The sequence below is a fragment of the Amblyomma mixtum genome, chromosome 4 (genome assembly GCF_055824585.1).
Source record: "Amblyomma mixtum isolate Tamu chromosome 4, ASM5582458v1, whole genome shotgun sequence".
Taxonomy (NCBI): Eukaryota; Metazoa; Arthropoda; class Arachnida; order Ixodida; family Ixodidae; genus Amblyomma; species Amblyomma mixtum.
The window spans coordinates 137,728,790-137,756,293 of record NC_143015.1 but is presented as its reverse complement, the minus strand read 5'-3'; the positions used below and the strand labels follow the sequence as shown (position 1 = coordinate 137,756,293).

General features: G+C 47.2%; 1 protein-coding gene across 1 annotated transcript; it reads right to left on the bottom strand.

Annotated features, from left to right (window-relative positions):
• Nucleotides 1-395: 395 nt before the first annotated feature.
• LOC149348404 (uncharacterized) lies at nt 396-23,337 on the bottom strand. Its single transcript, XM_089541750.1, has 12 exons — nt 23,160-23,337; nt 22,277-22,292; nt 21,131-21,225; nt 18,627-18,742; nt 18,299-18,329; nt 15,246-15,468; nt 14,390-14,540; nt 12,003-12,110; nt 9,272-9,418; nt 7,958-8,131; nt 3,072-3,197; nt 396-605 (listed from the first exon to the last, which is right to left on the bottom strand). The coding sequence occupies exons 1-12, from the start codon at nt 23,335-23,337 to the stop codon at nt 396-398; spliced, it is 1,575 nt and encodes a 524-aa protein (XP_089397876.1).
• Nucleotides 23,338-27,504: the final 4,167 nt, after the last annotated feature.

The window sequence follows — 27,504 nt, the reverse complement described above, 5'->3', positions numbered from 1 at the left end:
TGCAGAAAGGCGCCGAATCAGACGGATGCCTCCCAAACGCCCTCCAGTGTCTCCAGCGTTTAAGATTCACAAACAATTGTGTACTTAATCATCATCTTAACCACACATCAGTGACACAAGCAGCAACACCTCTCTAAAGGCTTTCGCCTCACCGCACTTTAGGTCAACAAAGTGCCCCCTTGAATTTATTAGCATTCATTTCTGATCGCACGTCTTTCGAGTGCCTGTAGGACACAAGTGTTGGTAAACATGACGTCAACGAAGACTTGCCGATATAGGTGAGGATGACACGAACGCGCCCATGTCAGTACTATCTGCCGTCGTTCGATCTTTATTATGCTAAAGGCACGTGAGCGTTTTACAAGCGCTAGAGGGAATAAGGCACCGCAACTCCCTCACTGAAGGGCGCTTATGCACGACGACTCGTCGAAGCGGTCACTAGCCAGGCTCTTGTAGTAGTCGACAATCTTCCTTAGCGCCTTCAGCCGACTGTGCGAGCCGAACGGGTTTAGGTACGAACACTCGTTCGCGTAGTCGTCGAAGTCGACATCGTAGACGGCGATGCTGAAGTTCAAGTCCAACGCCTTGCCTTTCAACTTGCACAGCTGGGAGCCAGGAAACAAAAGGAGGTTTTTGCTGAAATTTACCGATGTTCTATAAAACTGCAAGAGCTGCGAATAAACTGGTTTGATTTGGTTTATGGGGTTTAACGTCCCAGAGCACCTCAGGCTATGAGAGGCGTCGTAGTGATGGGCTTCGGAAATTTCGACCATTTGTGGTTCTTTCACGGGCATTGACATCGCACAATACACGGGCCTGTAGAATTTCGCCTCCATCGAAATTTGACCACCATGGCCGGGATCGAACCAGCTTCTTTCGGGTCAGCAGCTGAGCACCATAACCACTGAGCCACCGCGGCGGCGAATAAACTGCAAAAAATACCTATTCTTAATAATTTTCGCAAAGTCGTTAATTAAGATGTTAGAGCGGCGTTCAGGCAATGTGAAACGAACTGTAATGTGACCTCCTAAGAGGTGCACGTTCCGAGCAGGGAGCCCGGAGGGCACTTTATGCGAAGGCCATGCTGGCTCAAGTTGCAGAAACCGTGTTCGGCTGCTGACCTGTATGACGCGTGTTTATCCGAGCCGAGGCGGTCGAATTTCGATGGTGGCGAAATTCTATAGAGGCTTGCGTACTCTGCGATGTTAGTGCGCGTCAAAAAAGTCCAGGTGGTAGAAATTGCCGGATCACTTTACTACGGCGTTCCTCATAGCCTGAGTCGCTTTGGGACGTTAAACCCTCGTAAACCTACACCCAAACCACAGCAATCCCGCAGTAGACACCACCAAGCATCGCACTTTTACACGAAATGTACTTGAGTGAGGGGGTTATGGATCACGTGGCTTATTCAATGGCTGAGATGCTTCTTGTGGTCTTGCTATTGATCACGTGATTATATACGGTCGACGACTGCGAGATGTCAAGGGCGTCATGTTATAACAGACACTGCTAAACAAAGCAGTGGGAAGCAGGAACTTGAAAAACACAATACACCAAAGACATGTGCTTCAACACTGTACAGTCGCGGGTAAAAAAGATTAGCACACATGACGGAACACCAGAGCGCCGGAATGACAACGCGTGGCGCTGCGGGTGGCAAAGAGGCTGATAACGAGAGTGGCGGCCCGTTCCCATTGTACAACATTAGGGGGGTTCAGTGGACTGCCACGGACCAGCAGAATTACTGGCTAAAAGAAGCGCTATCAACTATATTGTTCCCGCGAGCTCCTTTTGACAAACCATCGCGGACAAAAAAAAACAGTAATAAAAAGAAGCCATCTTTGCTTGATAACCGAGCCAAAATAAATGCCGCATGCACAGTCACGTAGTGTCGGCCCTTCAACGCTCTGGCTGTGCACGCTTGATAAAGCTTACTTCCTGCCGTCCCCCCCCCCCCCCCCCCCCCCCCCCCCTAGGGCGCAAAACATGGAAACGGCCCGTTAGACAGGTCTGCGTACCGCAGCGCCGCGTGGTGAGATATACGAATTCTGATCGCCAGTGATCTGTGCTAATATTTTTTGCTCGCGACTGTACACAATCAATACCCGGGTAACAAAGAGCAGCAGATGATGACGCTGTGCAATGTTCTTCTAGAATAAAAATTGATTGACGGCATGCTTTGTTCGATTGGGCAGCTGATTCCACCTTTCCATGAAACGCATCTGAGGCTGGGATTGTTCAAGCGTGTTTTTACTGAGGTCAGCACGGGGCGCGCAGGGCTTTTCTGCCGTTCGTGCTGTATGACGGCATTTGGCAAAAAGTAATGTTGTGATTTACAAATCAGGGAGAGGAAAAAATTGATGACAGGAATGTAGAAATGTAATGATAACTAAATCATTGCTTCGACAAAAGTATTCTTTATTAAATCTAGGCAGTCATGTTTAGCGCAACCTTGCCACACTCAGCGCTCCTGAACGCTTTGATCCACAGATTCAGGATAAATGAAGCCGAGAGTATAATTTATTAATAGTGGGTCGACAAATCTTTTAATCTCTTTAAATGCTATATGAGGACGTGCGACTTCACGGAACAGTAACCCGTGCTTTTTGGGACTAATAACGTGAAGGTAACGTTGCAAGACCGCCACGAGAGAAGTAAAACGATAGAATGGCTCTTGTCAAAAAAGCTGGCATGAAAACTGCACCACATTGGTTCGTTTCCACGCCTCGCTAGAAGGAAGGCTCGGTTAGCGCTGCTTTCTCCTGGCAAGCAACGTTCGCCGACTAAGAACCTAACTGGCAAAGCCCTCTTCATTACAGAGTAGTCAATATCGTCAAAAAAAAAGACCCCAAAGGCGATTTAAATCCGTGTTAATTGTGTGCTACTGCATGAATGGTTCCTCTACACTCGGCTGTAAGCTGTCAGCCGTTTCCGCGCAAGGCCTGCCCACGAAACTTCGCTGGACGTATGTGAGTGACTTATTATTTTAGTTCAGTGACTGATTTCGGTGAATGGCTGCCTATAAAAGCCCCACATTCAAGTGCTTTCGCATAACGGGAGCCCTCGGATACCTTAGCAGCCAGTCCGTCCTCGTTGTCGAAGGCGAACGCGCGGCGCTTCGTGGCATGATACGTCAGCACGGCGCCGTAGTCAACGTGGTACGATATCTGAGGGGAGTACTCGCTGTCTGTGCACACCTGCGAGATGCATGATTACAACTCAGTTGGATGCTTTGCTAGAACGGTAGTCAGTCAATTATTATAGCGAAAGCTACATTGGCCGCGAACTTGTGATTTCGCTATGGCGGTGCTCCGAGCAGGCACAGAGACCGACCTTAAGCTGTTGCCTAGCAACCGCCGCAGCTGGCGGACGCCGCTGACGCCGCGCGCTCTCCGCGCCATCTGGCATGACGTCACACCGCGCGCCTCGCCGCGGAGCCGCCGGCGCTGTTTGATATGACGTCACACCGTTTGCCCCGTCGTTGGGCTCGCCTCCTCTCGCTTCGCCAGCTGTGTCGCATGCTAACATGTCGGAGGATTGAAAAGGAGACCTCGCATTCGCCGCAAGCACAGTTGAGGCGGCAGTATGGAAGGCGACAACTGTGCTAAGCAGAAGGAGTCCTGGAATCGACACCGGAATGCTTTTTTTACGTATATCCTGGCATAGCCGAGCTAAGCCACTGCCAATTTTTTTGGTAGTTGTGGCGCGCAATCAACCGAGGTGCGCCAAACACAAATAAGAAGGCATTGTTGCCGTCACAGCAATTTAGCACATTCCATTGCGCCACGTTCAGGCCAAGAACACTTTCCTTCCTTCGGGAAGGAAGCAGTCTTGCGCCAGCAATCTATCCAGTCACGAACATTATTGCGAAGCATGACCCTGAGTTAGTCTTGACAAAGTGTTCCGCAGATGAAAAATCTCCGCTCCTACTGAAGGGTTCACAAAACTGCAGAGAATGTGATTATTACGCTTGGGAAACGTGGGAAACAAGCCTGCGCGGCGTGTGCCAGTGTCGCCAATGAGGCCACCTTCGCTATGAGACAGTGGGTGCAGCATTTAGGCTCGAATAGAATATAGAGGAGTACTAGTCGGGACGGCAACACGCCGGACCCAAAAGAAACAAATTCTCAAAACAGACACAAATTAATCAGGCTGCCATGAGATAAGTGTCCAACTGGTGCGCTTGCTAACCTCACCTGCGACTGTTCAGCAGTAGCATTAACAGAACTGGGCGACGCCTTGGTAAAACCAGAGGTTTTGTGGAAAGTGGTTGCCCTACATCTGGGAATTGCGAGCCACCCTGTTGACGACTAATTAGCCATGGCAGAATTGGGGGGTAATAGTGGGTACTGCAGTGGCGCCAGGTCAGGTGATTGTGTGAGCCGCGGGGGAGGCTTGAAGGTTAATCTGGCCCTGGCATTTGTTTTCATCGGCATAAAACGGTCTTCTAAATCTTTCGTTGTTTTAGTTGGGGCACTCAGTGTATATTTCCACGCACATTACTAAAGAAACGAAACTGTTTAAGCAATACTGGTCAATTCTGCGACGTACAGCGTTGCGCAAACCACACCAAATTCGTCAAGGTTTTCAGTGGATCCGCCGGCATGGGCGCGATGGACATTAGAGACACGCCCTGTCGTCCTTTTGTGCTTTAGAAAGTGACGTGGCAGTTTCTCGCCCCGATAGTTGTTCGCTGTGCAGTCAAATTTTAAAATTGGATTAACTCCTCTTCACATTCTTGCTCTGCTAAATGAATATTTCAGGCACAAATCAACGCTCTTGTGAGAGGGTGGATGGATGGAAACAACTTTATTACACACACAAAAAAAAATCTTCCAGGGTGGTCCCCTACTGGTCCAGGAGTCCACGGGCTAGTGCTTCACGTAAAGCCCGATCCACTAGCCATTTCTGGCCGGCGGACTGAGCGGTCCGTAAAGCAGCCTCCCAGGAAGAATGAGTGGGATTGGGGATGGGGGATACTGCCTTTGGGGAAGGACATTCCCAAAGGTAATGGAAAAGTGTGGATTTGGGCACGCCACAGGCGTTACAATCAGGAGGAAAGGTGGGATGAAAGCATGAGAGGCGGTGGGGTGAAATAAAGCAGCCTGTCTGTAATTGCCGCCATGTGGCGCTGGATAAGGGCGACAAGGTACTGTGGGGTGGTGGCAGTGTCATGCGGCTGAATTTGTAAAATGTGGTAATTTGGTGATATGTAGAGAGGACCGAAGGGGCTTCTTGCGCAGGGTTGGGTGCCTGATCCTCCGGGGTCCGGGAGGAGAGTTCTCGGGCCAGCGCATGAACGCGCTCATTACCGGGGATCGAGGCATGCCCAGGGACCCACGACAGAGTAACCGTTCGGTCGAGAGAGGTGGCCGTGGTAAGAATACGGTGTGTTGCCGGAGTCGCCACGCCCTTTAGGTAGTGGCGGTACGCGGCCTGTGAATCTGTGCAAATTTCGGTTATGTTTTTGTCAATGATGGAATGGGCCAGAGCAAGTGCGATGGCGGCTCCTTCCGCCTCTGCAGGCGAATTAGTTCGAATAGTGGCGGCGGCCCCCACTGTGCCGTCTTCATAGGCTGCGACTGCCGTGAAATATCCTGGTTTAGAATTTTGTGCCGCGTCGACATAAAGGATATCGGAGCGGTTGCTGTATGTTTTGGTGTAATAGCTGGCTCGTGCCTGGCGCCTACCGTGATGGAGACTAGCGCTCATATTGCGCGGTAGGGGCTTCTGATATATGTGATCCTGAGTGCACAGAGAAATCATGTAAGGTGTAGGACTTGTTGTGGTGGGAATTGGTGGATTGAGACGTAGCTGTCGCAGTAGGCATTGTCCTGTTTCCGTGCGACTCAGGCGGACTAATTGGTTGGTGCATTGAGCCTCTATTAATTCGATCACTGTATTGCGGGTACCAGTGGCCAGGAGAAGTTTCGTGCTAACCGTCCGTGGAAGACGTAGGGCGGAGGTGACAGCCGTGCGTATTAGGATGTCTGCCTGTTGTCTTTGCCGCTGAGTGAGTATGTGGTATGGAAGGTGGTATGTAATGCGGCTAATGATTAGTGCATTTGTCATATTGAGAGTCTCGCGTTCAGACAACCCATGATTGCGTGCTGCCACCCGCCTGATAAGTGCAGCGACCTGTTTGGTCTGTCTCTGCAAGAGCTGAAGGGTGGCGGTTGCATCGAGTGTGTTGTTAATTAGAAGGCCGAGAATCTTCACCTGAGGCACAATGGGCACTGGATTCCCGTACATGTGCTGTTCAATCGGGGGGTCCCTGGGGAGGGGTTTCAGCTGCAGGAGTTCCGATTTATTTGGAGAGCAACGGAGGCCTGTGTTTGCTAAATGAGTGGTGGTGATGTCTATGGCAGATTGCAGGATATCCTGGGCTGTTCCAAGGGATCCTCCCGTTGTCCAGAGGGTTATATCATCTGCGTATATGGCTGTGTGGAGCCCTGGGACAGCAGCAAGGGCCTTTGCCAGTGGCCCTAGGGCAATGTTAAAGAGTAAAGGTGATAGAACCGCCCCTTGTGGGGTTCCCCGGTTAGGCAGGGGGAACGGCTGGGAGGCAATATCCCCAAGGTGGAGGTCTGCCGTGCGCCCCTGAAGGAAGGCCCGAATATATTGCCATATGCGGGTGCCACACCCCGTGGTGGCTAATGTCGTGAGAATATGGTCATGGCTTATTGTGTCGAAAGCCTTATAGATATCCAGGGCCAGTATGGCTCGCGTAGAGGCTGTACGACGCTTAGTGCAAAAGAGGGACTCTTTAAGCGCGAGAAGTACGTCTTGCGCCGAGATGTTTGGGCGGAAGCCGAATTGAACGTTTGAGAGAAAGCCTGTTGTTTCTAGGAATGGTTGCAGGCGATTGAGAATGACATGCTCGAAGAGCTTGCCGACACAGCTCGTTAAGGAGATGGGGCGCAAATTTTGAAGAGTGAGGGCTTTGCCCGGTTTGGGTATAAATCGCATGCTGGCATGGGTCCAGGCTGATGGGAGCGTCCCAGCTTGCCAGTGGTTATTAAAGAGCTCCGTGAGTTCCTGGAGGGAGACATCGTCCCGATTGAGTAGAGCCTTGTGCCCCCAGCTTTTAGAACAACGGCAGGTGCTCGATCGGTCCGTATTACCACGGTCTTAGTTACTTTCTTTCATATTGTCTCTATTTGTATAATCCCGTCAGATCCCAATGACAGCTGGAGAGTGCATTGGTGTGGACACCAAGACGCGTATGTAATTAGTCATGACCCATGACTCACTACTCATGATTGGTTATTGACTAACAAGTCATGTTTGGTTTATGACTAACTAGTCATGACTAGTTAATTGATGACTGGTTAATGACTAGCTAGTGACTAATTAATTGGTGACTAACTAGTCATGATTGGTAAATTACGAACTAGTCATGTCTGGTTAATGACTAGCTAGCCATGACTAACCAGCCATGACAAATCAGTCATGACTAACCAGTCATAACTACTGAAGACTGGTTAATGACTAACTAGTCATGACTGCTTAATGACTAACCAGTCATGACTAGTCATGTCTGGTTAATGACTAACCAGTCATAACTAACGAATCATGACTAGCTAGTCATGAGTAACTAATGACTAACTAATGACTAACCAGTCATCGCTGGTTAGTCATCACTAGTTAGTCATTAACCAATCATGACTAACTAGTAATGAGTGGTTAATGACTAGTTCAAATGCCAAATGAGTAGTTAATGACTTCAAATGCCAAAGGCCCTGGTTCGATTCTCAGCATCGAGACAGTTTTTTTTAAGTAGTGACGCCGAAACGCGGACACATCTGCCGACACGGCTGCTAACGGCAGTATGAGGCATTACAGGCTTTCGCCATAATATAATTACTGTCGGTCTCTAATTGTATCGTGGTGAAATGCTGGACCGATATGCGCTGTGGTGATTTCCCAAACTCTAGCAGCTTACGCGATCGCTCACCTCAGCGTTACTGCCGAATGACACCGCACTCGGGTTGGTGTCGCACCTGGAGTAGAACCCGAACCGCTGTCCCTCACTCGGCGACGTCCAGCGGCCCTTCATGGTGACCGACACAAACGCTTGGCTTGAGCCGTTTCTGGCTTGCAACTCGCGAATAATGGACACTGGAGACTCCTGCGGGGAATTGATGCCAAATTTAAGAGTGCATTGCTCTGAACATTGAAAATTGCACGGCAGCTTTCAGATAAGGAACTGCGACAATAGTGCTTTAAATCTTTTCAATATATACAGGGTGTTTCACCTAAGACTTTCTGCAATTTTTAAAAGTAAGCTATTTGAATTAGATGCGCGCTTTTTCTGGCATAGCATTGTCAGTGGTGTAGTACATCATAATGAAGCCAAGACGTGCTAACTAGCAGGCTTGTTAACCAATATTTAATAGTTAACTTTTAAACTATTACCGTTGGGCTCCTTAATTATTGAGAGGCATGTAGCCCACCGTAAGTAATATCCATATCCGTTTTTAGAATTTCGAGAACGCGATTATCCTCGGCGCTGTGGCCCAACAAATTTTGGCTATTTCGACGAGTTACGTGCACTGGAGAGGTTGCTTTGCCTGCAAGCTTCTCAAACCGCATGTATTTTGGCGCGATGTAGGCGAAATTTGTTGGGCCACAGCGCCGAGGATAATCGCGTTCTCGAAATTCTAAAAACGGATATGGACATTACTTGCGGTAGGCTGCATGCCTCTCAATAATTAAGGAGCCCAACGGTAATAGTTTAAAAGTTAACTATTAAATATTGGTTAACAAGCCTGCTAATTAGTACGTCGTAGCTGCATTATGATGTACTACACCACTGACAATGCTATGCCAGAAAAAGCGCGCATCTAATTCAAATAGCTTATTTTTAAAAATTGCAGAAAGTCTTAGGTGAAACACCCTGTATAGTGCTCGTGTGCTTTTTGTTTGCTAAATTATTTTGTGGTCTTTTCATAAAACTTTAAGTTTATATTCAATCGCGTTTGCTTTACTTTGCATGGCCATTACTGCACACTGATTCTTTATACGCGACAGAATTTTCTTCGCTAATAAATATGCCAAAATTTTGAGCTTCGCATTTTTTTGCATTTGAATTCCTGAATTTCGCAGCGGTGTGCATCAGAGGTCCGTTCGAACGTTCTGTTGCTGCTGCAGTTCGGGAAGAGTGATGATTCCATCGTCCGAGAAGCACGAAGCGATCACCACCTCCCGTGTTCTTCTCGCCGTCCTACGCAGCGGTACGCCGCGATGAATAGCATGCGTTCTGACTCACCAGGTCGAATCGGTAGTCCTGTCTAAACTCGTCCGGCAGTTCGAACTTCGAGTAGCGGGTAGGAGGCATCACGGCGCAGGGGTTGACGGTGTTGTCGCCGAATCTGTAGTGGCCATGACCCACGTACATGTCCGGATAGTATCCGACCTTCCTGCATATTTGCAACACAGGCTATTAATTCAAGGAAATGTTTTTTTAATGCGGCCACAGACAACCTCCACGCGTTTCACCAAGCCATCTTCAAACTACAGCATACAGGGGCCTTAAAGGGGCGTCATGGACCCAGATTTCTGCGTGCCGGGTTTCTGTGTGGTATGATCCCGACAAGCATAGGTATAAAAATTAAACGATAAACCTGGAAACCAGCGTTAGAATCCTTAAACCCAAGCAATGTTCGGGCCCCAGTTTAAGTTTCGGTGAACGTCACGAAAGCGGTATTCGGGAACCGCTCGCACGCAGAAATGCCCGGACAGTTTCACACCTTCATAAAGTCTTACTGGTGATTTCGCACAAACCGGGAATGAGCTTGTTTCGTGTATGACACGTGAAGTTGCTTCCCGCCACCTCACCGAGCAGCAGAAGGAAAGCGCATAAGTCATATCTTTCGTCCGTCCAGCCAGCTTCACTTGTACAGTAGTGTGGTAGCCTTAGCTGTACAGCAGAGTGGACTGAGAGACGATGTTTATGCTTGAGTCACCAGTGTGCGTTTCGAGAACTTGTGGACCTATGCAGCATTTTCCCAACGCAAACAAAATAAGGACAGATCTTGTGCCGGCGGTATCAAGCAAACCGCTTGAAAAGGACCTGTTCACGTGAAGCCCATTTCTGCGTTGTGAGTTACTACGTACGAAGTGAAAACTGAAAAAAAAGGCTGCCTTGCCCGTATGAAACTGTGGCCCGAAGGCTCTTTGTGCTTTTCGTGTCGTCATGTTGTACTTGCTGGACTCGTTCTGCTCGCTCCCGCTGTATTTGATAGTCACACTTTTCTGTTACTTTTTATGTTCCCTTTCCGCGGTGTTTCAGTAGCTCTGGCGCTAGGCTGCTGACTTCAAGAACGTGAAATTGAATCTCACAACATTTCAATTTGGTCGAAATACGAAAATGCTTTCGCGATGTCGGCGCGCATTAGATGAATCCCAGGCTGTTGAGATTAGGGACTCTTAGCAGTGCCTTAGGGCAAGTACGCCCATTGCGGCAATGCTTTGCTGTTCCGACCGTTTCCATGGTTGCGCCGCTACTTCTGCACGGTCGCAGTTACTACAGTTACTCAGTGATGCCACCATGTCACAGGGATAGGCGAATCATAGCCATATATCCTAACACTTTGCGTACTTGCGAGAGATATCTGTAGCAGGTCCTTGTTTTATATGTCTTGACACGTTATCCGTTCGGGTGATGTTACTGACACTAACTTGATATGCATAATGTTTCTTGTAGAGATGTCCTGTCATATTATTCGATGGATATCCCGTTCGGGTGGTATTATGAACATTTCCTTCAATCATGTCTCATTATCTTTGCGTAACGTGGTCTCTTGTTTTTTTTTTCTAATAGAAGATATCTGTAATGTTGTCGCTTATTCCCATTTCTTGATTGTGTCACAAGGGATTCATAACTGAATGAACTAACATTGCTAAACATGCTTGAGCCGCTGGCTGCAAAAGGAGGGTCATAGATTCGGAGTACGTCAGCTCGTGGAAGTTCTGTGTTTTGTTGGTGTATGCTAAATATGTTTGTGCTAAATGACCTATAATTTGTAGCGGTTCTGTAGCCTGATGTCTGTTTGGCGTATGCTTGTTGTTAGAAATGTTCGATGTGACAGCGCCTGATGATATGCAGATTTCATTCTTAAAAATGTGAGCACTAGGTGAGGCAACTGCACCACTGTAATCACCTGGAGTTATTTCTGTCTTCACGTCTGAATCGGATAAAGTGTAATTCGAGCTTTGCGACTATTTGTCACGTTGGCAGAGCAAGTTTTTTTCTCTGGGGCCCATAATACCTGCAGGGATATTTACCGTTATTCGACCAATAACCAATATGTCCTCATTAAGGCCTGTGACAATCCTCAGGGGCTTCCTGCGGGCCTCCCTTGGATACAGAACGTCCTGTCAGAAGGATATGTGAAGGATTACTGCTGGAGTTTCTCGCGATTCTTGGGGATATCCGTATGTCTATTCAAGATTTCGCAGGGACACCTCTTGAATGCCAGTGTTGTCACTTGGTAGTGTATTCGGCCTAAGAAATCTCTGAAAAACTCTTTATTCAGAACTCCCTAATAGGGCATTGTCCATATTCTATGCGCAGCCTTGTGGCGTTGAACTCACAAACCACTACGCCCCAGCTTTCCTGCGTTTCGATGGGGTATACGGAACTGCACGGTCTTGCTGGGGTCTACTAAGTGCGTGGGCTGTAATCTCCACAGCCTAACTGCTGCCCTGTTTGTACGATACGTGGGAAGTTTAGCTACTTTATTTCAGTCAGTCACTTATGCCTCCACATCGGGCCAATATACACAGTGCCGGCCAATTAAGTCCCCTTATATAAGAGGACCCGTTACATTGGACATCATTAATTTGGATGATCCAGCCAGCGCTCACATGAACATGCGACAAGAGCGGGTCCCGAATCGTCGTCCTGTTCCTCTCCTGTCCTGATGACTGTACGTTTTCTGTTTGGGCAATAACACCATATCCGACGATGCCTCTTCTATAGAGATAGCCCAAGGGACTGACCTGCCCTGGTCAGCGAGGAAGACGCCCCAGTCCATCTCTGGAGTCGGCAAGGCAAGCACTGTCAGCGTCGGGTGACCCCGCGCCGAGGCAAGATCGTGAAACATCTGTAAGCGGAGAAAAACGCTTACAGGCAGTCCGCCCGAAAACTGGACTGACATATTGTATCGCATTGCGTTATGCTCTTTGGCACAGCCTTTGTCACAAAAGATTTGTTTTTCGGCTACACCTTGCGGCTTGTTCTGCATCGTCAGAGTTCCGAACATTTCGGAATTCAGAGGACCCGTAGTCCCCATGCCATCGGAGGTTTGAACTTTAGGAATACTAGGGACACCCCGCTGCTCGGCTCAGAAAAGCAGTCAATTGGGGGTTAGCATTTGCTGATAAATTTCGCACCTTTATTCTCTTCGCTGCGCTTAGTGCATTATAATCCAGGCTGTTTTCTTGCTCTTAGTTCACTACTTCTTACTCTTACTTTTCCAGTTCACCAGGTTAAACGCCATTTTTATGCGTTGCATATTGCAATCACTCAGTTCAGCCGTTGGGCGCGGCCGGGCAGCCACCAAACCACGTGACGTGACGTCACGAAAGCCGGAGGAAAAGCTGGGCCCCAACTCGCGCGGTCGCGCGCGGCCGCAGCCACCACCTGACTCCCGCTCTTCCCGCTAGGGGCGCTGCGCCAGCGCGTGACGTCACGAAGGAAAAGCTGCTGAGAAAATCGAGTGCCGCCAAGCAACACCTCGCGCAAAAAGACCGCACAATATGCAACGCATTCTTGGCTTAACCAAGCTAAGCCTGGGCATCTTTTTTTTTTCGTTGAAAAGAAACATTTTTCCGCCTAAATAATATTTTAAGGCCTTAAGAAAGAATTTTTTTTTGTTTTGCAGGAAGAAACAGCAGCGGTTGATTTTTTTTTCGCGGGTGGGCAAAATTTCGTGCGAAGTGTCCTAATTGATTAGAATAGGAACATTTAAGTGCCACGACTTACCAAGTGAGCACCGGGAGGATCGTGTAATTGATTTCTACTTATGATGTGCACAATACCATTGAAACTTCCAGAGAAAAATGAACGGTAGTGTTGCCCATGTATAATTGCAAAAACTGGCCGACGATGTGTACCCCAGTGATGTTTCTGAAAGTGCTATTTTCTCTATTAGCTACGAGGCATTAGAAACACCTCATTTACTACACGAAGGATGCGGAATTCTGCTGCAACAAAGAAATCACTGCTTGCTACAGGCCATATTCAGCAAAAGCTGCCAGTAGGCTTTGAACACGATTGTGTACATAGCCTGTCAAAGTTCCTGTCAAAATCCGTGTGCACTTGGCTCTGCAGCTCAAAGAAGAAAAGTCGCCATTGACCGCCTCCCTTAAGTCCGACAACGTGGCTCACAGCCTTAACACCCCTCCACCTACCTCCTCCCCCACGCCTTTCGCATCACAGTTTTCATTCTTTTGATCTCCTGCTCCCCTACATGCATATTTAAAGACGATAGCTACTGCCCCCAGTCACCCCTGCCGAGCCGGCTACGAAACTTTGTGTTTCAAGTAAGGTTTTTGGTTGGATATGGGTTGAAATTTATTGTAAAACGAAATTACCTTTAATCGCAGCGTCTACCCTAAAATTCTGTGAGCAGTAGAACAATTGGTTTTTTCAAGTTATATAGGTGAGTTTGGAACAAAAACAAAAATGAAGGAGGAAAAGAAGAGAGAAAGGTTGGTTGGTTTATGGGGTTTAACGTCCCAAAGCGACTAAGGCTATGAGAGACGCCGTAGTGTAGGGCTCCGGAAATTTCGACCACCTGGGGTTCTTTAACGTGCACTGACATCGCACAGTACACGGGCCTCGAATTTCTCCTCCAAAGAAATTCAGCCGCCGCGGCCGGGATCGAACCCGCGTCTTTCGGGCCAGCAGCCGAGCACCATAGCCACTGGCCACCGCGGCGGCGAAGAGAGAAAGGGTTTATTGATGGGAAATGCAGCGAGGTTGGCCGGAAAAATGAACATCTGGAGTGCTACTCTGCACTGGGGAACGGTAAAAGGAGAAAAAAGAGGGTCATGATGGGGGATGATGATGATGATGGGAGGAGGCAGATGAAAAAAGACGAGGCACACTTGCCAACATCACAAGCGCGAGTCAAAGCCCGTGACGTTTAAAAAGCGTGAAAGCGCTCGCGTTGCCTGTACAGTTTTCTAACTATCTGGCCGAGCTGTAGAAAGAGGAAGAGGAGATGAAGAGATAGGGCAATCCTCTCCCAGTTACTGCAAGCGCGGTCCGTACAGATACATTTCAGCAGCAGTTTCACCCGGGCTCGTGCGCGTGTTGTTGCGTATTTTTTTTTTCGCAGCTGTCCTTAGGGCAGAATGATTGGAAAACAAGCCTCACTTTGAGCAGGAAGATGGCCTCTTGCATCTGCTGGCCATACGCGTTTTCGGGCGTGTCCAGAACTCCGACGTGGAAGACTCTTACGCGCCAGAACTCTTCCAGAGGACTGGGCTGTGTCTGCCGCAGATCTGTGGAGGTCCGTGCCATTTGCCTGCGCACAACGAGTGGGGCTCGAGCATTACCGCGTGAGAAAAACAATACGTCGCCCAATCTCTCTCCCTATTCACCTCCCAGTCCACGAAGAAGCCCCCCTCACCTTCGCAAGCGTGGGTGACACGCCACAAATGGTCACGTCGAGTAAACTTAAAAAAGCACTCTTCCAATTCTTACTAAAGTTCAAATCAATAATGCAACATAAAATTGTCGTTTTGAGGATAAGAGGCAGGGACATCAATTTATATGGACGCGTTTCGCCGCATTCATTTTCTTGAGTACGAATAAATGTTGTTTTTGTATCTATTTTGCATTAATAGAACTACCATGCCTCAGAAGCCTCTGTGAATCTTCCGTAGATAAGCACATTTTTCTCTGAATGGATTTGTGATTAGCAATAAATGCCATTATTACCATTAAATCGAAATAACCACTGAGTAATTCATTATGACGCCATCCAGGTGGGATGGTAACGTTAAATTTTGGTCTATTTGAAACGTCATGTTACGTAGACGCCATCGGCGCCACAGATCCTGGAAAGTTGGTCCCTGCTGTAAGCGGATTATTCCAGGAAATGTAGCGGTTTGGTTCTTGCATTATCAAACCACCTGCCGGTCGTATTTCGTTTTCATTGAGAATAGTTAATTTAATGTGAACACTCGTGATTTTTTATACCACCCAAGAGCCAGGGAAGCATACTCACTGGAAAGCGAACGCCAATCCGAGTGCAGTCTTGGTATATCTCTCGGCAGCCCGCAAGAAGGTCTTCAGGTCATCTCCGAACTGCGTGTGGTCGACGAGTGTGTTGTTCTCGTCCACGTACATGGAGTCGAAGAAGGCGTAATCGCAGAGGCCGTTTTCGGCCATCACCGCGTCCGTGCTCGTCCTGTCGCCGTAGGTGCAAAGCAAGGTCTCGGGTCCCTGCACTGTAGACGTGTGCAGAAAATTCCTTTTGGTGATGTACGCAGACACCCATGTACATCAAGGACATGCCATTGCGTCCAGTAAGGACGTGCTGTATGGCGCGGTATAAAGAGGAACCATTAGCAAAATAGAGCATGTGGTAGGAATGCATTTCAAATGTATTGTATTAATTTCATATTTATTTCGCATTTGTTTGTCTCTATGCTTAAACTGCAATACGAATGATTTCTAAGTATACTAGGAATAGTATTTTGAACGTTCTTAAAAATACGTGCAAAGTACATTTTTGCCAGCTTAGTATATTTATAATGCATTAAAATATACGAAAAATATACATTATATACATTAGATTACTTAGAAATAGACTAAAATATACATTTAATACATCAAAATATATTCACTTCGGCTTATAAAAGGTCTAGTGGTCGGCTTCGCAGAATGAGACGGATTAATGCTTCTACTGCAGAACAAATTGTACACGGGTAGTTGTACACAGCAAATCATAACGAAAGTGACGAAGCAAGCAAGCAGTTCTCCGATAAGCGTGTTGTTGTGTGTTGTTGCGACTGAGAGAAGAATGAAAAGGAAAGTGCACGTGCCTGCCGACTGGCTCGAGCCGAGCCACCACATGCTCTGGGTCTCCCCGCTCCCCCGTAACATGGACACCGACATGCACGAAAACAGACGGCAAGCGCGGGCTCGGGCTCTTGAGAGACAACACGGCTCCCGACCCGGTGTACATTATGTAGACGTAGCAGGGCCATCGCCCCCGGGATTTTACACGGCCGCTGTCGTTCACCAGGAAATGCACGTTGATGGACTCTCTTTTCGAGCCCCGAATTCAATGCGAGCCGAGGAAGTAGCGATAGCGCTTGCTGCCGCCCACGCCAATTCGAGAATCATCACTACGGACTCCCGAAAAGCATGTGATCATTACTTGGCAGGGGAGATCTCCCCCTTAGCTGCTTGCATTCTAAAACGGACTGCCACTGATCCAACACCGAAAAGAATCATTTGGGCTCCTGGCCATCAGGGCTTACGAGGTAATGAGGCCGCTGAAGCGGCTGCCCTAGCGCTTATTCACCGGGCTCCTCATCCCAGCTCTTCTGGCTCGGAGACTAACCAGCCGCTGCTGCTATGCAGGGAAATAATAACGCATTATAGCGACAACCACCGCCTTTTCCCGGCCCCTGTAAAGGGGCTGAGTAAGACGGAGGAGCGAACTTTAAGGCGCCTGCGGACCGGTACTCTACTCTGTCCTGCAATCTTAAAGCATTGCGATCCTAACACGGATGGGCGATGCCCGCACTGTGGGGAGACCTGTGATATCTTCCACATGGTGTGGGCATGTACTCAAAATCCCCACCTTCCCCCTTCCCCTACCCCTTCCAGAGAGGCATAGGAGACTGTCCTCCTCAATTGCTCCTCGCTTGAGTCCCAAAGGGCTCTGGTCGGGGCAAAGGACGGGGAATTGTCATGCGGTGTCCCGGACTAGGGACGCCGACCATGTAGCGGGGCCACTCTGTGGCTCCCAAACTCTATTTCAGCAATTAAAAGTTTTCGCCACCACCACCGAGCCACCACCGCTGCCACGTGCAGATAAAGGAGAGTTCAAAGATAACAGTAAAGAAAGAAAAGAAAAGAAAAAGAAAAGAAAATAAAAGACGCGCGTCGCAACAACCGCGTTGTTGTTTTCGTCCATACTTGGCTTGCCTTATATATACCCTCCGAGAGCGACGCACTATCTTGCCCGGTGAGGCGTTTTTTGCGCAATGACTGTGGGCCCTCAAATTATCGCAGAAGTGCCCCACTGGTCGCGTTCGAATCTGGGGACAATTTAGAACCGAACTGCTAGTTGAAACTTGCGTCAGGCATAGGTCAGGAGTCGAACTGTCAACCAGCAGATACACGGGTGCCTAAGGGAGCCGGTCGGCCTTGCCAGTCGGGGTCCTTTTCGCTGGCATATTCGGGCCCGGAAGTAAGCAAGGTGCCTTTGCCGGTATAATGCTATCATGTTCTCCGCACATAGTGTAAATAAGTGGTGATTACCTTCCTGCTAGAAGTTACCATAAACGAAAGGACGACAGGAAAGAGAGAGTGTTCACTGTTCCCTGAAAAGCCATTTCGAGCCTCTTCCACGGTAGCTTGAAGTGTAATGCAAATATGTTTACGCGGACTGCCCATTTGTTAGAATTTAAGTATACTTTAGACGGATTAATGGCGTATTTAAGAAAGTACACTTTAAATACATTGCCAACACCAAAATTCGATTTCCCGAAACTCGATTTAGAGCATTAGATTGTTCAACGGCAGCTTTAAGTGCGCTGCAAATATACTAATGCGGACGGCCAATTTGCTAGAATTTAGGCATTCGTTGGACGAATTAATCGCGTATTTACGGAGTACACTTCAAATACATTGACAACATGCAACTGCCATTTCCCGAAACGCGATTTCGAGTCCTCGCCTGTTCAACGGCAGCTAGAAGTGTGCTGCAAATACGATTAAAAGGACTGCCCGTTTGTTAGAACTGAATTATACTTCGGATGAATTCATTTCTTATTTACCAAAGTACACTTTTAATATACTGACAAGATACTAAAAGTGCATACGTATTTTTTCACGTATTTGAAAAGCGCTCGAAGTATGCTTTAAGTGAGGTATTTTCGGCATATCTTAAGAATATATTTCGAATACCAAGTATGAAATTTCAGGAGCGCATTTTCTACACATTTTTAGTGCATTCCTGAGTACAAAATACGTTTAAAATACAATTTCAATAGCATACCGTATATTCCAAATGTATTAGTTTTCGCTAAGGGTGGTACTGACCTTTTGGAATTGAGGGGGTCGTCGTCGTCAACTCGACCGTCGTCTCCGCCTCGGTTCTCGGCGTCGAATCAAACGTTGTGATCGGTTCGAGCGTCGTTTCCAATCCGGTGGTTGGCGTCAACTCGTACGTTGTAATCGGTTCGAGCGTCGTTTCCATTTCGGTGGTCGGCGTAAACTCGTACGTTGTCGTCGATTGTGACGTCGTCTCCAACTCGGTGGTCGATGTCAACTCGAACGTTGTCGTCGACTCGACCGTCGTCTCCGGCTCGATCGTGGCTGTCATCTCGATCATTGTCGTTAACTCGATCGCCGGCGTTAGCTCGTTCGCCGGCGGGTCGGCGACCAAGACCGGCACCTCCACAACCATGGGGGGAGCAGGGGCGGGAGGATGGGGTTCGCTCTCGTCGCTCTGGTCGTTGAGATCGGTGACCGGGTCGAGGAAAGCTACGCACGCATTCGCAGATGCGGCACTGGTAAAACAAGTGTTTACGCCATCGCACAAGGTAAAAATGTATCTTGCAAAATTTTAGCGCGAAAAACACAGGCAGCAAGAAGAGACGAGACGAGCTCTGACTAACAACTGGAAGTTTTTCGAAAACACGTAGAAATACAAAGGATGAAGGTGCGATAAAATCGTTGGTCAAAAACAAAAGAAGCAAACTAAACCCAACAATCACCGCCAGTCCCTGCTATCAAGGCGCAAAACACTTGTCCAGATATGCTACCTCTTTCTCCCGTATAGCAATAGACGGTTTGGCTACACACGTGTTTTGAGCCTTGGCAATACTGTATGCCTCATAAATTTCCGTGCACAACACGTTGTCATGCTTGTACACAATCGTAGTGTTGTCAAGGTCCGGCGAGCACATGCAGGTCTCGATTTCCTTGCACCCACCGCAGTGCAATACAAGGTTCGAAGAAACCTTCATCCTTTCATATTTATAAGTGTTTTCGAATAAACTTCCAGTTGTTAGTCAGCGCTCGTGTCGTCTACTCTTTCTGTCCGTGTTTTTCGCGCTAAAATTTTGCAAGATGTATGTCAAAATGTACATGAGCTCCTAAAGGAAAACAGAGCACGCGATGAACGGAGAACTTGCATCGCTCTGCTCTTTGCATATCAGCAATTGGGAATCCATACATCGAGGGACGCACGCTGCCCAGCCACCTGACCAGAGCTATCCCAATACTGTAAATGGATGGTTTCATTGCGGTCCTTTGTAGGAGTGGCCTTTTCAAATACATTTCTAATATTTGTTCGATTCCCTGTGCTGCTTGAGGATGTTCCCCTTATCAGCGACCCGGACGACGGAGCGCAATATTTCAACGGACCCTTACTTTGTGTTGCTTTTCGGGCAGCTGTACCTTTTGATTAGCAGGGGGCGGCAGAAGGTTAGGTGGGCGGATTAGATTAAGAACTCTGCGGGGATAGGGTGGCCGCAACTGGCAAAGGACAAGGTTAATTGCAGAGGTATAGGATATGCCTTTTCCCTGCAGATGGCGTAGTCAGAATGTACAGAACTGACCAAGAGTGGGAATGTTCTAGTTTCAGTACACCCCGTATGTTAGATTGTCCCCTTTACACCAGTACGCTACATAAGCCTGCCACCTTGTCAGACACAAACCAAATGGCCCTCGGCAGCTTTCTCCGCTCCATCAAAATAATGCCTCTCTATTGCACTTTTTTCCAGAACACCTGAAATACACATTGCTGAAGAGTTTAATGTGCAGATGAGAACGTGACGTTTAGTAGGCAGCTTAAAAACTTTTACTAAACCGTTTTAAGGACCTTGAAGAAGTTTGTGAGAAACTACGCCTCAAAACCGAAAGCAATAGAAAAAAAAAAGAATGCGCAAAAAGATCAAGAAATAACCTGATGAGAGATATCAAACTGCGTTAAGATACGCCACGATGAAGCCGTAAAACACGTGGTCTGAACGCATGGTCCAGGTGCTTGCCACTGTGGCTGGTGGCCTTCCTGCCAAGTGCTGTACTGAGAAGGATTTGTAGAATGGCCTTGTGCAGAAGGGGCGGATGATAAATGCGGTCTTAGGGTAAGCCGTGGCGCTATGACAGGAGCTCTAGGCCGTGAATGTAGCTGTGCAAGCTTAAAAGGGGATGCGTGCACTACGTGAACCAAAGCTTTGTTTTTCCCGCTTAAGAGACCACCGGAATTGTTAAGCAACAGGATGTTGCTGTATCGAAGGAATTGCGGTAAAGAGGCTCTGTCGCATGAAAAATATAAAACCAAAAGGAAATACTGAAGCCAGAAAGATTTCAGCACAGACAAGACATTTTTGTTCCGGTTGTGAGCGGCTCCATTGCGACTTCATCCGCCTTCACTGATATCTTCTTTGTGTAGCTGACCAACTATCATCACAAATAATATTTTCTAACACACGTGGCTGACAAATTTCTGTGCCCATTTCCTGTTTGAGGGCTGCTTTTTCAAGCAATTAATAAACAAAGTTGCAGCTTAAGAGACCAGAACGCAGGTAGGCCGTTGTCTTTGCAGCTCTCAAGAAACGAAATGAAAAAGCTGCTAGATCCTCCAGACTCATATTCCGCGAATTCAGCTTTCATTTTGATTTCCTATAGGAAAACATGAGACGAGTAAATGCAGCCTAAATGCAGCTTACTGCCACCTCCTCTCCTAAAAACCCCTCCTTTCTTTCCATCAACTCAGCGTATGTAGGTACGTAATATATTCCGTCTCTTCTTTTTGAGAGTCAAATTTATTCTAAAAGTGATATTATAGTGACACGCACATGACAGTATTCGCTTCGTTTACAATGAGAAATGAAAGTGAGGACTTTGAACGTTGTGGATACTTACTGCTTCCCAGCAAAACTACCGTGATGGCCGAGGCACTGATCAGGAAGAACAGCACGGCGCACAGCATCACCATGAGCTTCGTAGCGTTGCCCACCCTCGATAAAGTGGAAAGAAAGGAGAAATGTTTGCCATCACTTGATACAAGTGTCCAGTGCACGCGAAAAGAGATCTAGGTGCATACGTGTAATTTATATCAGTGATCACCTTCATTCACTACCATATGATAAAGCAGGCGAGTCCGAACTATTACACAATGTAGTCTTAGCCTTCAACAAATAGCAGAATTACCAGATTCGGTTGCGGCTCAAGGGTCCTGAAGACTTTTGTGACTGACTGTAGATGTCTTACATGCATATACTTTCCTCGCATGTAGCCGTGCATTTACTGCTCATATATGAACATATCTGCTACATGTATTTCGTGTATTAGTATTCCGCGACTTAATGGCAACCTGAAATTACAGTCTCATCTCATCAGACTGTCTACCATTATAGCTGTCCACTCTGCTTCGCCCCCCCATCTGATAAGTGCCGTTAGCATAGGGACCCCTCCCCGATTCCTCATCTCATTAGGCCACCAAGCTCCCGCATCATTTAATTCCATCGCAGCCCTGCACGGTACGTCACACATGACTCCGGGCGGTCCAATGCTTAACAGCGCAGTTAACAGCGCAGAGCGCACATGAGGATGCGAGATGAAGACACACCGAGCACTAAGACTGAACAGCACTCGTGTCTGTGTTCTGCGCTCTAACTCGAGGATAGCAAACCGCGCCTTAATTGCTGTTCCAGTCCACTGTAAACTCAGTCAAGTTTGGTGGCGCTGGAGAAATAAACAATAAATTTAACAAGGTCAACGAAAGTTTCCTTATTTTTCTTGTCAGCAGCCCTACTTCCCTGAAGCTTTTGCACTCCATATGGGGCGAAAATAAGAATGTCAGCATGCAGGCTGTATAAATGCGGCTAATACAGTCTGCGCCTTCCTCGTAATGCAGGTAACTAATCTGAATATCACGACACTAGTGCTATACAATGCCGCTCGATATCTGACATTGTGTAGCATAATGGGAGCTCATTTCTCGTGAAGATTTGCGCCAGTATGGCTGCACACTATGGCTGCAGTAAGGCTGCACGCTATGTTACTTACGATTGCGTTTTGTCCTCTGGAATAAAGAAAAAAGAAGGCTTAACAGGATTTGCCTGCGCTTCAAAAGTTGGCAGTAATCCAGTTGTTAGCGTCAGGAAGCAAGTGAGATATCCTGGACTCCATGTGATCACATACAGAAAGTTGGGCTTGGAACTCGGCCAAATGCATCTATGTTCTTTGTAGAACCCCCAGAATATTGCAAGCTGTATTCACAGAAGAGAAACGATTTAAACTGTAAGATGCATTAAAAATAGTGGTCTTAGAGACAGTGAACACGCTAAATATGTCATTGTTTCATCAGAGCGTCACTTCTGTTTTTCGTACGCATGTCTTAAGGGCCTTATTGGAAAAACAGCGCAGAAAAGACACAGGACCAGAAGAAAGACATAAGACGTTTCCGGTATGAATTTATGCCAACTCGCCAAACTGAACGCTCTAATAAGTTGCAGACCTTACTTCATGACCAGCTCATACAGTGCCTTAGTTGTTAAAAAATCCCGAAGAAGCCAAACGGGCACCCAAGGAAGCTCACAAGAGACGGGCACGTCTACTCGTGATAACGGCAATGCGTTCGCTGGACGTCGTCGACCAGGGTGCTACTACCGACCTACGCAGACCTCAGATACCTCTAGCGCATGAATACATTGCCCTCATACCCATTTACTGCGTTAGGTTGATAAAAATTTTTTCGAATCTGTATCCCTGCATGACGATGCCCAGATGTTTTTGGAATCATCACGCGTTAGAAAAAAACGGTAACTCCAAGTGACATGTGGAACAGACAGTACAGAAGCAAAAGAAACTGTTCTACATTTCAGTTTTAACGGACTAGGTAGAGGCTTAAATGATACCACGTGTCATAGCAGTACTCGCCGATGCCTACCTTCCGTTACGATCAGCAGGTTAGTCGTGCTGCCTGGTCCGGTCCCATGCAGCCTGGACGGTAGTGACGCCAACGCAGATGGTGACTGGGGAGGTGCGGGCCCAGAAATGTTCGCGGCCGGGTCAGAACCATATGGCCGAGGTACTCCCGCCGAGTTGAAGTAGGGATTGCTGTACATGACGCTGAATACAAATCTGGAAAATAATAATAAAAAAAAACATGCAGAGTGCTTACGCTCTGGAACGTTACGCGCGTAACTGAGAGGATCTGTTTGTCGGCAGTTGTCTTTGTCTTCACCCTGCCTTCTTTTTTCTTTCTTATAACGCTGGCGTCATACACCTCCTAGTTTTTTATTTAGACAGGACGTTTGGTAACCTCACATAAAGCCTTGTAATGAACCCGAAATTAGATAATGCCGCGATGGCTCAGTGGTTAAGGCGCTCGACCACTGAGCCTGAGTGCCCGGGTTCGAACCCTAGTGCGGCGGCCGCCTTTCGACGGACGCGAAACGCAAAAGGCACCCGTGTGCTGTGCGATTTCAGTGCACGTTAAAGATCCCCAGGTGATCGAAATTATTTATCTGGAGCCTTCCACTACGGCACCTTTTTCTTCCTTCCATCTTTCACTCCCTTCTTTATCCTTTCCCTTAAGGCGCAGTTGGGGTGTGCACCGAGATATGTGAGGCAGTTACTGCGTCATCTCCTTTGCTCAAAACCAATTGTCCCTTTTTGAAATTTTGAGCAAAGTTGATACTTTGAAACCACGGGTACAAATTAATCAGAGAAAATCTTAGTTCTCATAAACGCTCCTTGTGAACGTGTACAAGCCGAGGAAAGATCGAAGACTGGTTTGGTTTAGTTTTATGGGGTTTAACGTCCCAAAGGGACTCAAGCTATGAGAGAAGCCGTAGTGGAGGGCCCCGAAATTCCGACCAACTCGGGTTTTTTAGCGTGCACTGACATCGCACAGTACACGAGCCTCTGGAATTTCGCCTTCATCAAAATGCGACCACCGCTGGAGGGATGGAACCCGCGTCTTTCAGATCATCAGCCGAGCACCATAACCACTCACTCACCGAGGCGGCGAAGCATCAAAGAGTCCAATGAGAACGTCACTCACTGATTTAACGACTTCACAGGAGTGTCCCCACAGAGCTGAAGGTGTCCACTCCGAGCAGCGGTGTTGTTGTTGTCTCCTGTTCGAGTGTTGTTGTTGTTGATAGCCTTTCAGGTTGGAGTGGCGGTGCTTCTTCTCCTTCTTCCTCTTAAAACATGACACATACGCACATGGGGGGATTGGCCTAAGTGTAGTGGCTTAAAGAAGAAAATTTTCATATTGGGTTACGATCAAATATTAGCGCTAAGCGTGAATTTTGTAAAATGTATCGATGGAAGACGAAAGAATATTTGAAGTAAAATAACAAACCGCAGTTTCGTGAACCAAAGAAGAGCTGGAAGAATTTTAAAAGAGTTACCAAATAAACCTACAAGTTGGAATTTGTAATCATGAAGAAACCCACAAATTGAACCCAATGCAAATCTTTTGGCGCTCGCACCGAATGATATAACAATACTGGAAGAGTTATCGGGAGCCCTAAAATGGAGAGAGGGACCTCTAGGTAAATCTTTCTCTGATGTGCGAACTTTGGAAAATACAGGAGAAAATGGTCCACGGATAAAACTTTCCCGCATGAGTCACATATAGTCTTCTCGGTGGCAACCCATATCTGTATAAATATAAATTTAATTTGGGAATCCTGCACCGCAACCGCGTCATTGATACCTCATAAAGCCTGGTTTTACAAGAACGGATGTTCCATTTATGTGCTAAGTTCTAAAAGTAAGTGGTATTTAGTAAGGGATCGCGTAACCTGGCTGATATGTGTTGGAACCGCTAAAACGTGCAAATCGCCAGCAGACTGAAATTCGGGACGGGATATGTCACTGACCCGTCAAGAGCTGACCTTGCTAAGTAATCAGCCACCTCACTTGAATGAATATCTGCATGGCCAGGAACCCAGAAAAAACAAACATCCTTTAAAGTGGATGCGACAAAAAATCGCTGGAAATGGCTCAAAAAATCTCTTTGTGAAGTTTCAAGAGAGACTAAAACTGAAAAACATTCAGCGAGGATGATAACATGTGACGCATGTTTTAGGAATATAATCTTGGATGCGGAGAGAATAGCTCCATTCCAAATGCGGCAAAAAGATGCCAACTGCAGCTTTTTGGCAGCTGACGGAGGCATCGGTAGAAAGCACCGCATGGGGTGGGGGGGGGGGGGGGGGGGGTATTTTTCTACGTGGTCAAAAAGAAGACAGTTTAAAATGTTGGCGGGCATGTGTTTCGCATGAGATGGAATGATTTGGTCAAAATGGAATTCCACTGTTGCCGGCGTGTCATCAACCAACTGCTAAGAACTGCGATCAACACCAATCGGTGTTAAAAGATTCTGCGTTAACGTAATTTGTGACATTTGATACCATGGCCAATAATGAGAAAAGAATAAGGTTGGATGAGACACAAAAATAGGAGTACTGATATCAAATCAACCTGTAAAAGTTGTGGTCCACAAGAAGATAAAGGCGCGTACTCACTACAGTGGATCGGCTAATAAACAGGCGGCGACTGACAGGTGTTCAAAATTTTTTTCAAAAGAAAAGGAGGAATGCAGATTTCGTGCATTGAATTAAGAGCAAATCGAACACTGTGAGATTGGTAACTTAAAATGGGATTGGGACAGAACGTGCAGTGTTTAGAAAATTTCGTTTGCTGATAAAATTTGAACATCGGTAGCCAGAAGAAAGCATTCAGAAAGATGTTAGGATGGCAGCCGGTTATTGTCTAAAAGGAAACTTCGAATGGCGGACAGCACATTCATGTTGCTGTGCTCAATGAAGGAAGCAACGAGAGATAGAACAGCCCCAGCTGACAGACTTAGACCGAGCTGTAGTGAATGTAATTCCAGCAGGCGCATCCTTAAAGAGGAGAAGCGGCGGCAGTCAACAAGAAATGATCTAGGTGAGGGACATGCTGCCAAACTGACTCTGCTTTGTCCAGAAAAATAGTGCGCTCCGTTCGCTAGCAAACATGAAAAAGTTCCTCGCTTGCAATACGATGGTCGGTACTTTTTTTGAAACAGAGAATTCATTAGTAGTTGTAGCACACCCGAAGAAAAATGTGCGAAACGGAAATGAATACAGCTATGTACAGCCACCGTCAAAAGTAAAGAGCCCAAGGAGTTTGCTTCTAAGATTTTTAGCAGGGCTCCCTTCCATGTGTATAAATCCAAAGCTTGGCAAGATTCAGGACGCGATTCCATTTCTATTTTGAGAGGTTACGGCCACCGAGGATACATAACGAGGCATGCAACTAGGCTTCTCAAGCAAACCCCTTGGGTCATATACTTTTGAGAGGGGGTCTACATGAAGCCTGAAAGGGAAGCATCCTCGTCATCCATCACTATGTACCGTTTTATGCCGTGAGGCACTAAACGTGGTTTTAATAAAAATATCTTTTTTCTTCTCACATCTCGTGCCGCGAGGAAAATCGTTGAGCCAGAGCGTCGACGAAGAAGAATACCGGCGACAGTCTCGAGCCTCTGGTAATTAGCCTTAACCGAGCAAGGAAAGCGTGAATCGCGAAACGCCTCGTAGCTTGAAGTGGACACATTTGCCTCTACCAGGACGTTTTTCAACCGTCTTTGTTTCGGTGAGTGTGGTCTTAATCGCTTGCCTCATTGACGATTTCTAGACTGGTCGTACCGGGTATGGCTTGCTGAGCCGCGGACATTGTCGCAGAAGAGAAAGAGATAAGTGCACTTACCTCCTGTGCTTTCCTTGTCGACTGGCAACGACTACCATTTTATGTCAAATGGTTATAAGCGTTACTAAGTAAGGTTTGTTCGCCGTTGTTGTGGACAGAAAAATTTTAAAAAAAGATAGCTCTTTGAAAGCGTAATTGATGTCTCACCAGAACTAGCGTTATCACAATCTATGGATGCAATTTGTAAGTAGCTAACTACATTTGTTCGGCTTCAGTGGCTTTTTTAGGATGTGGTGGTAATATGACAATAAAATCACACAGCTGGCTATTTTCTCCTCCCTACTTCTGTCCTCCTTTCCTGGTCTGACCTCCTACGCCCTTTTGCTCGGGAAGCGACAGTTCAAGGGGTTCTGCAGTCTACGCGATTGATCCCCCCCCCTCCCCTCTGCCCAATGCGTTCCACATATTTATGGCAACCCGTAGCATGAACAATAGCCGGTGCTTTGCGGAGCTTTTGCTTTCTTCTTTTCTCCTGTATTACTGTACCTCTATTCCCTCTGGTTTGATTCTGCTACTACGGC

Excerpts from the sequence above, each read along its gene's own strand:
- LOC149348404 (XM_089541750.1), bottom strand. The coding sequence starts at position 23,337 with ATGTACAGCAATCCCTACTTCAACTCGGCGGGAGTACCTCGGCCATAT. Across the intron at positions 18,330-18,626 it reads TCTTGGTCGCCGACCCGCCG|TTGACGACGACGACCCCCTC; the intron begins GCGAACGAGCTA and ends ACGACGGTCGAG. Across the intron at positions 15,469-18,298 it reads GACCCCCTCAATTCCAAAAG|TGCAGGGACCCGAGACCTTG; the intron begins GTCAGTACCACC and ends ACACGTCTACAG.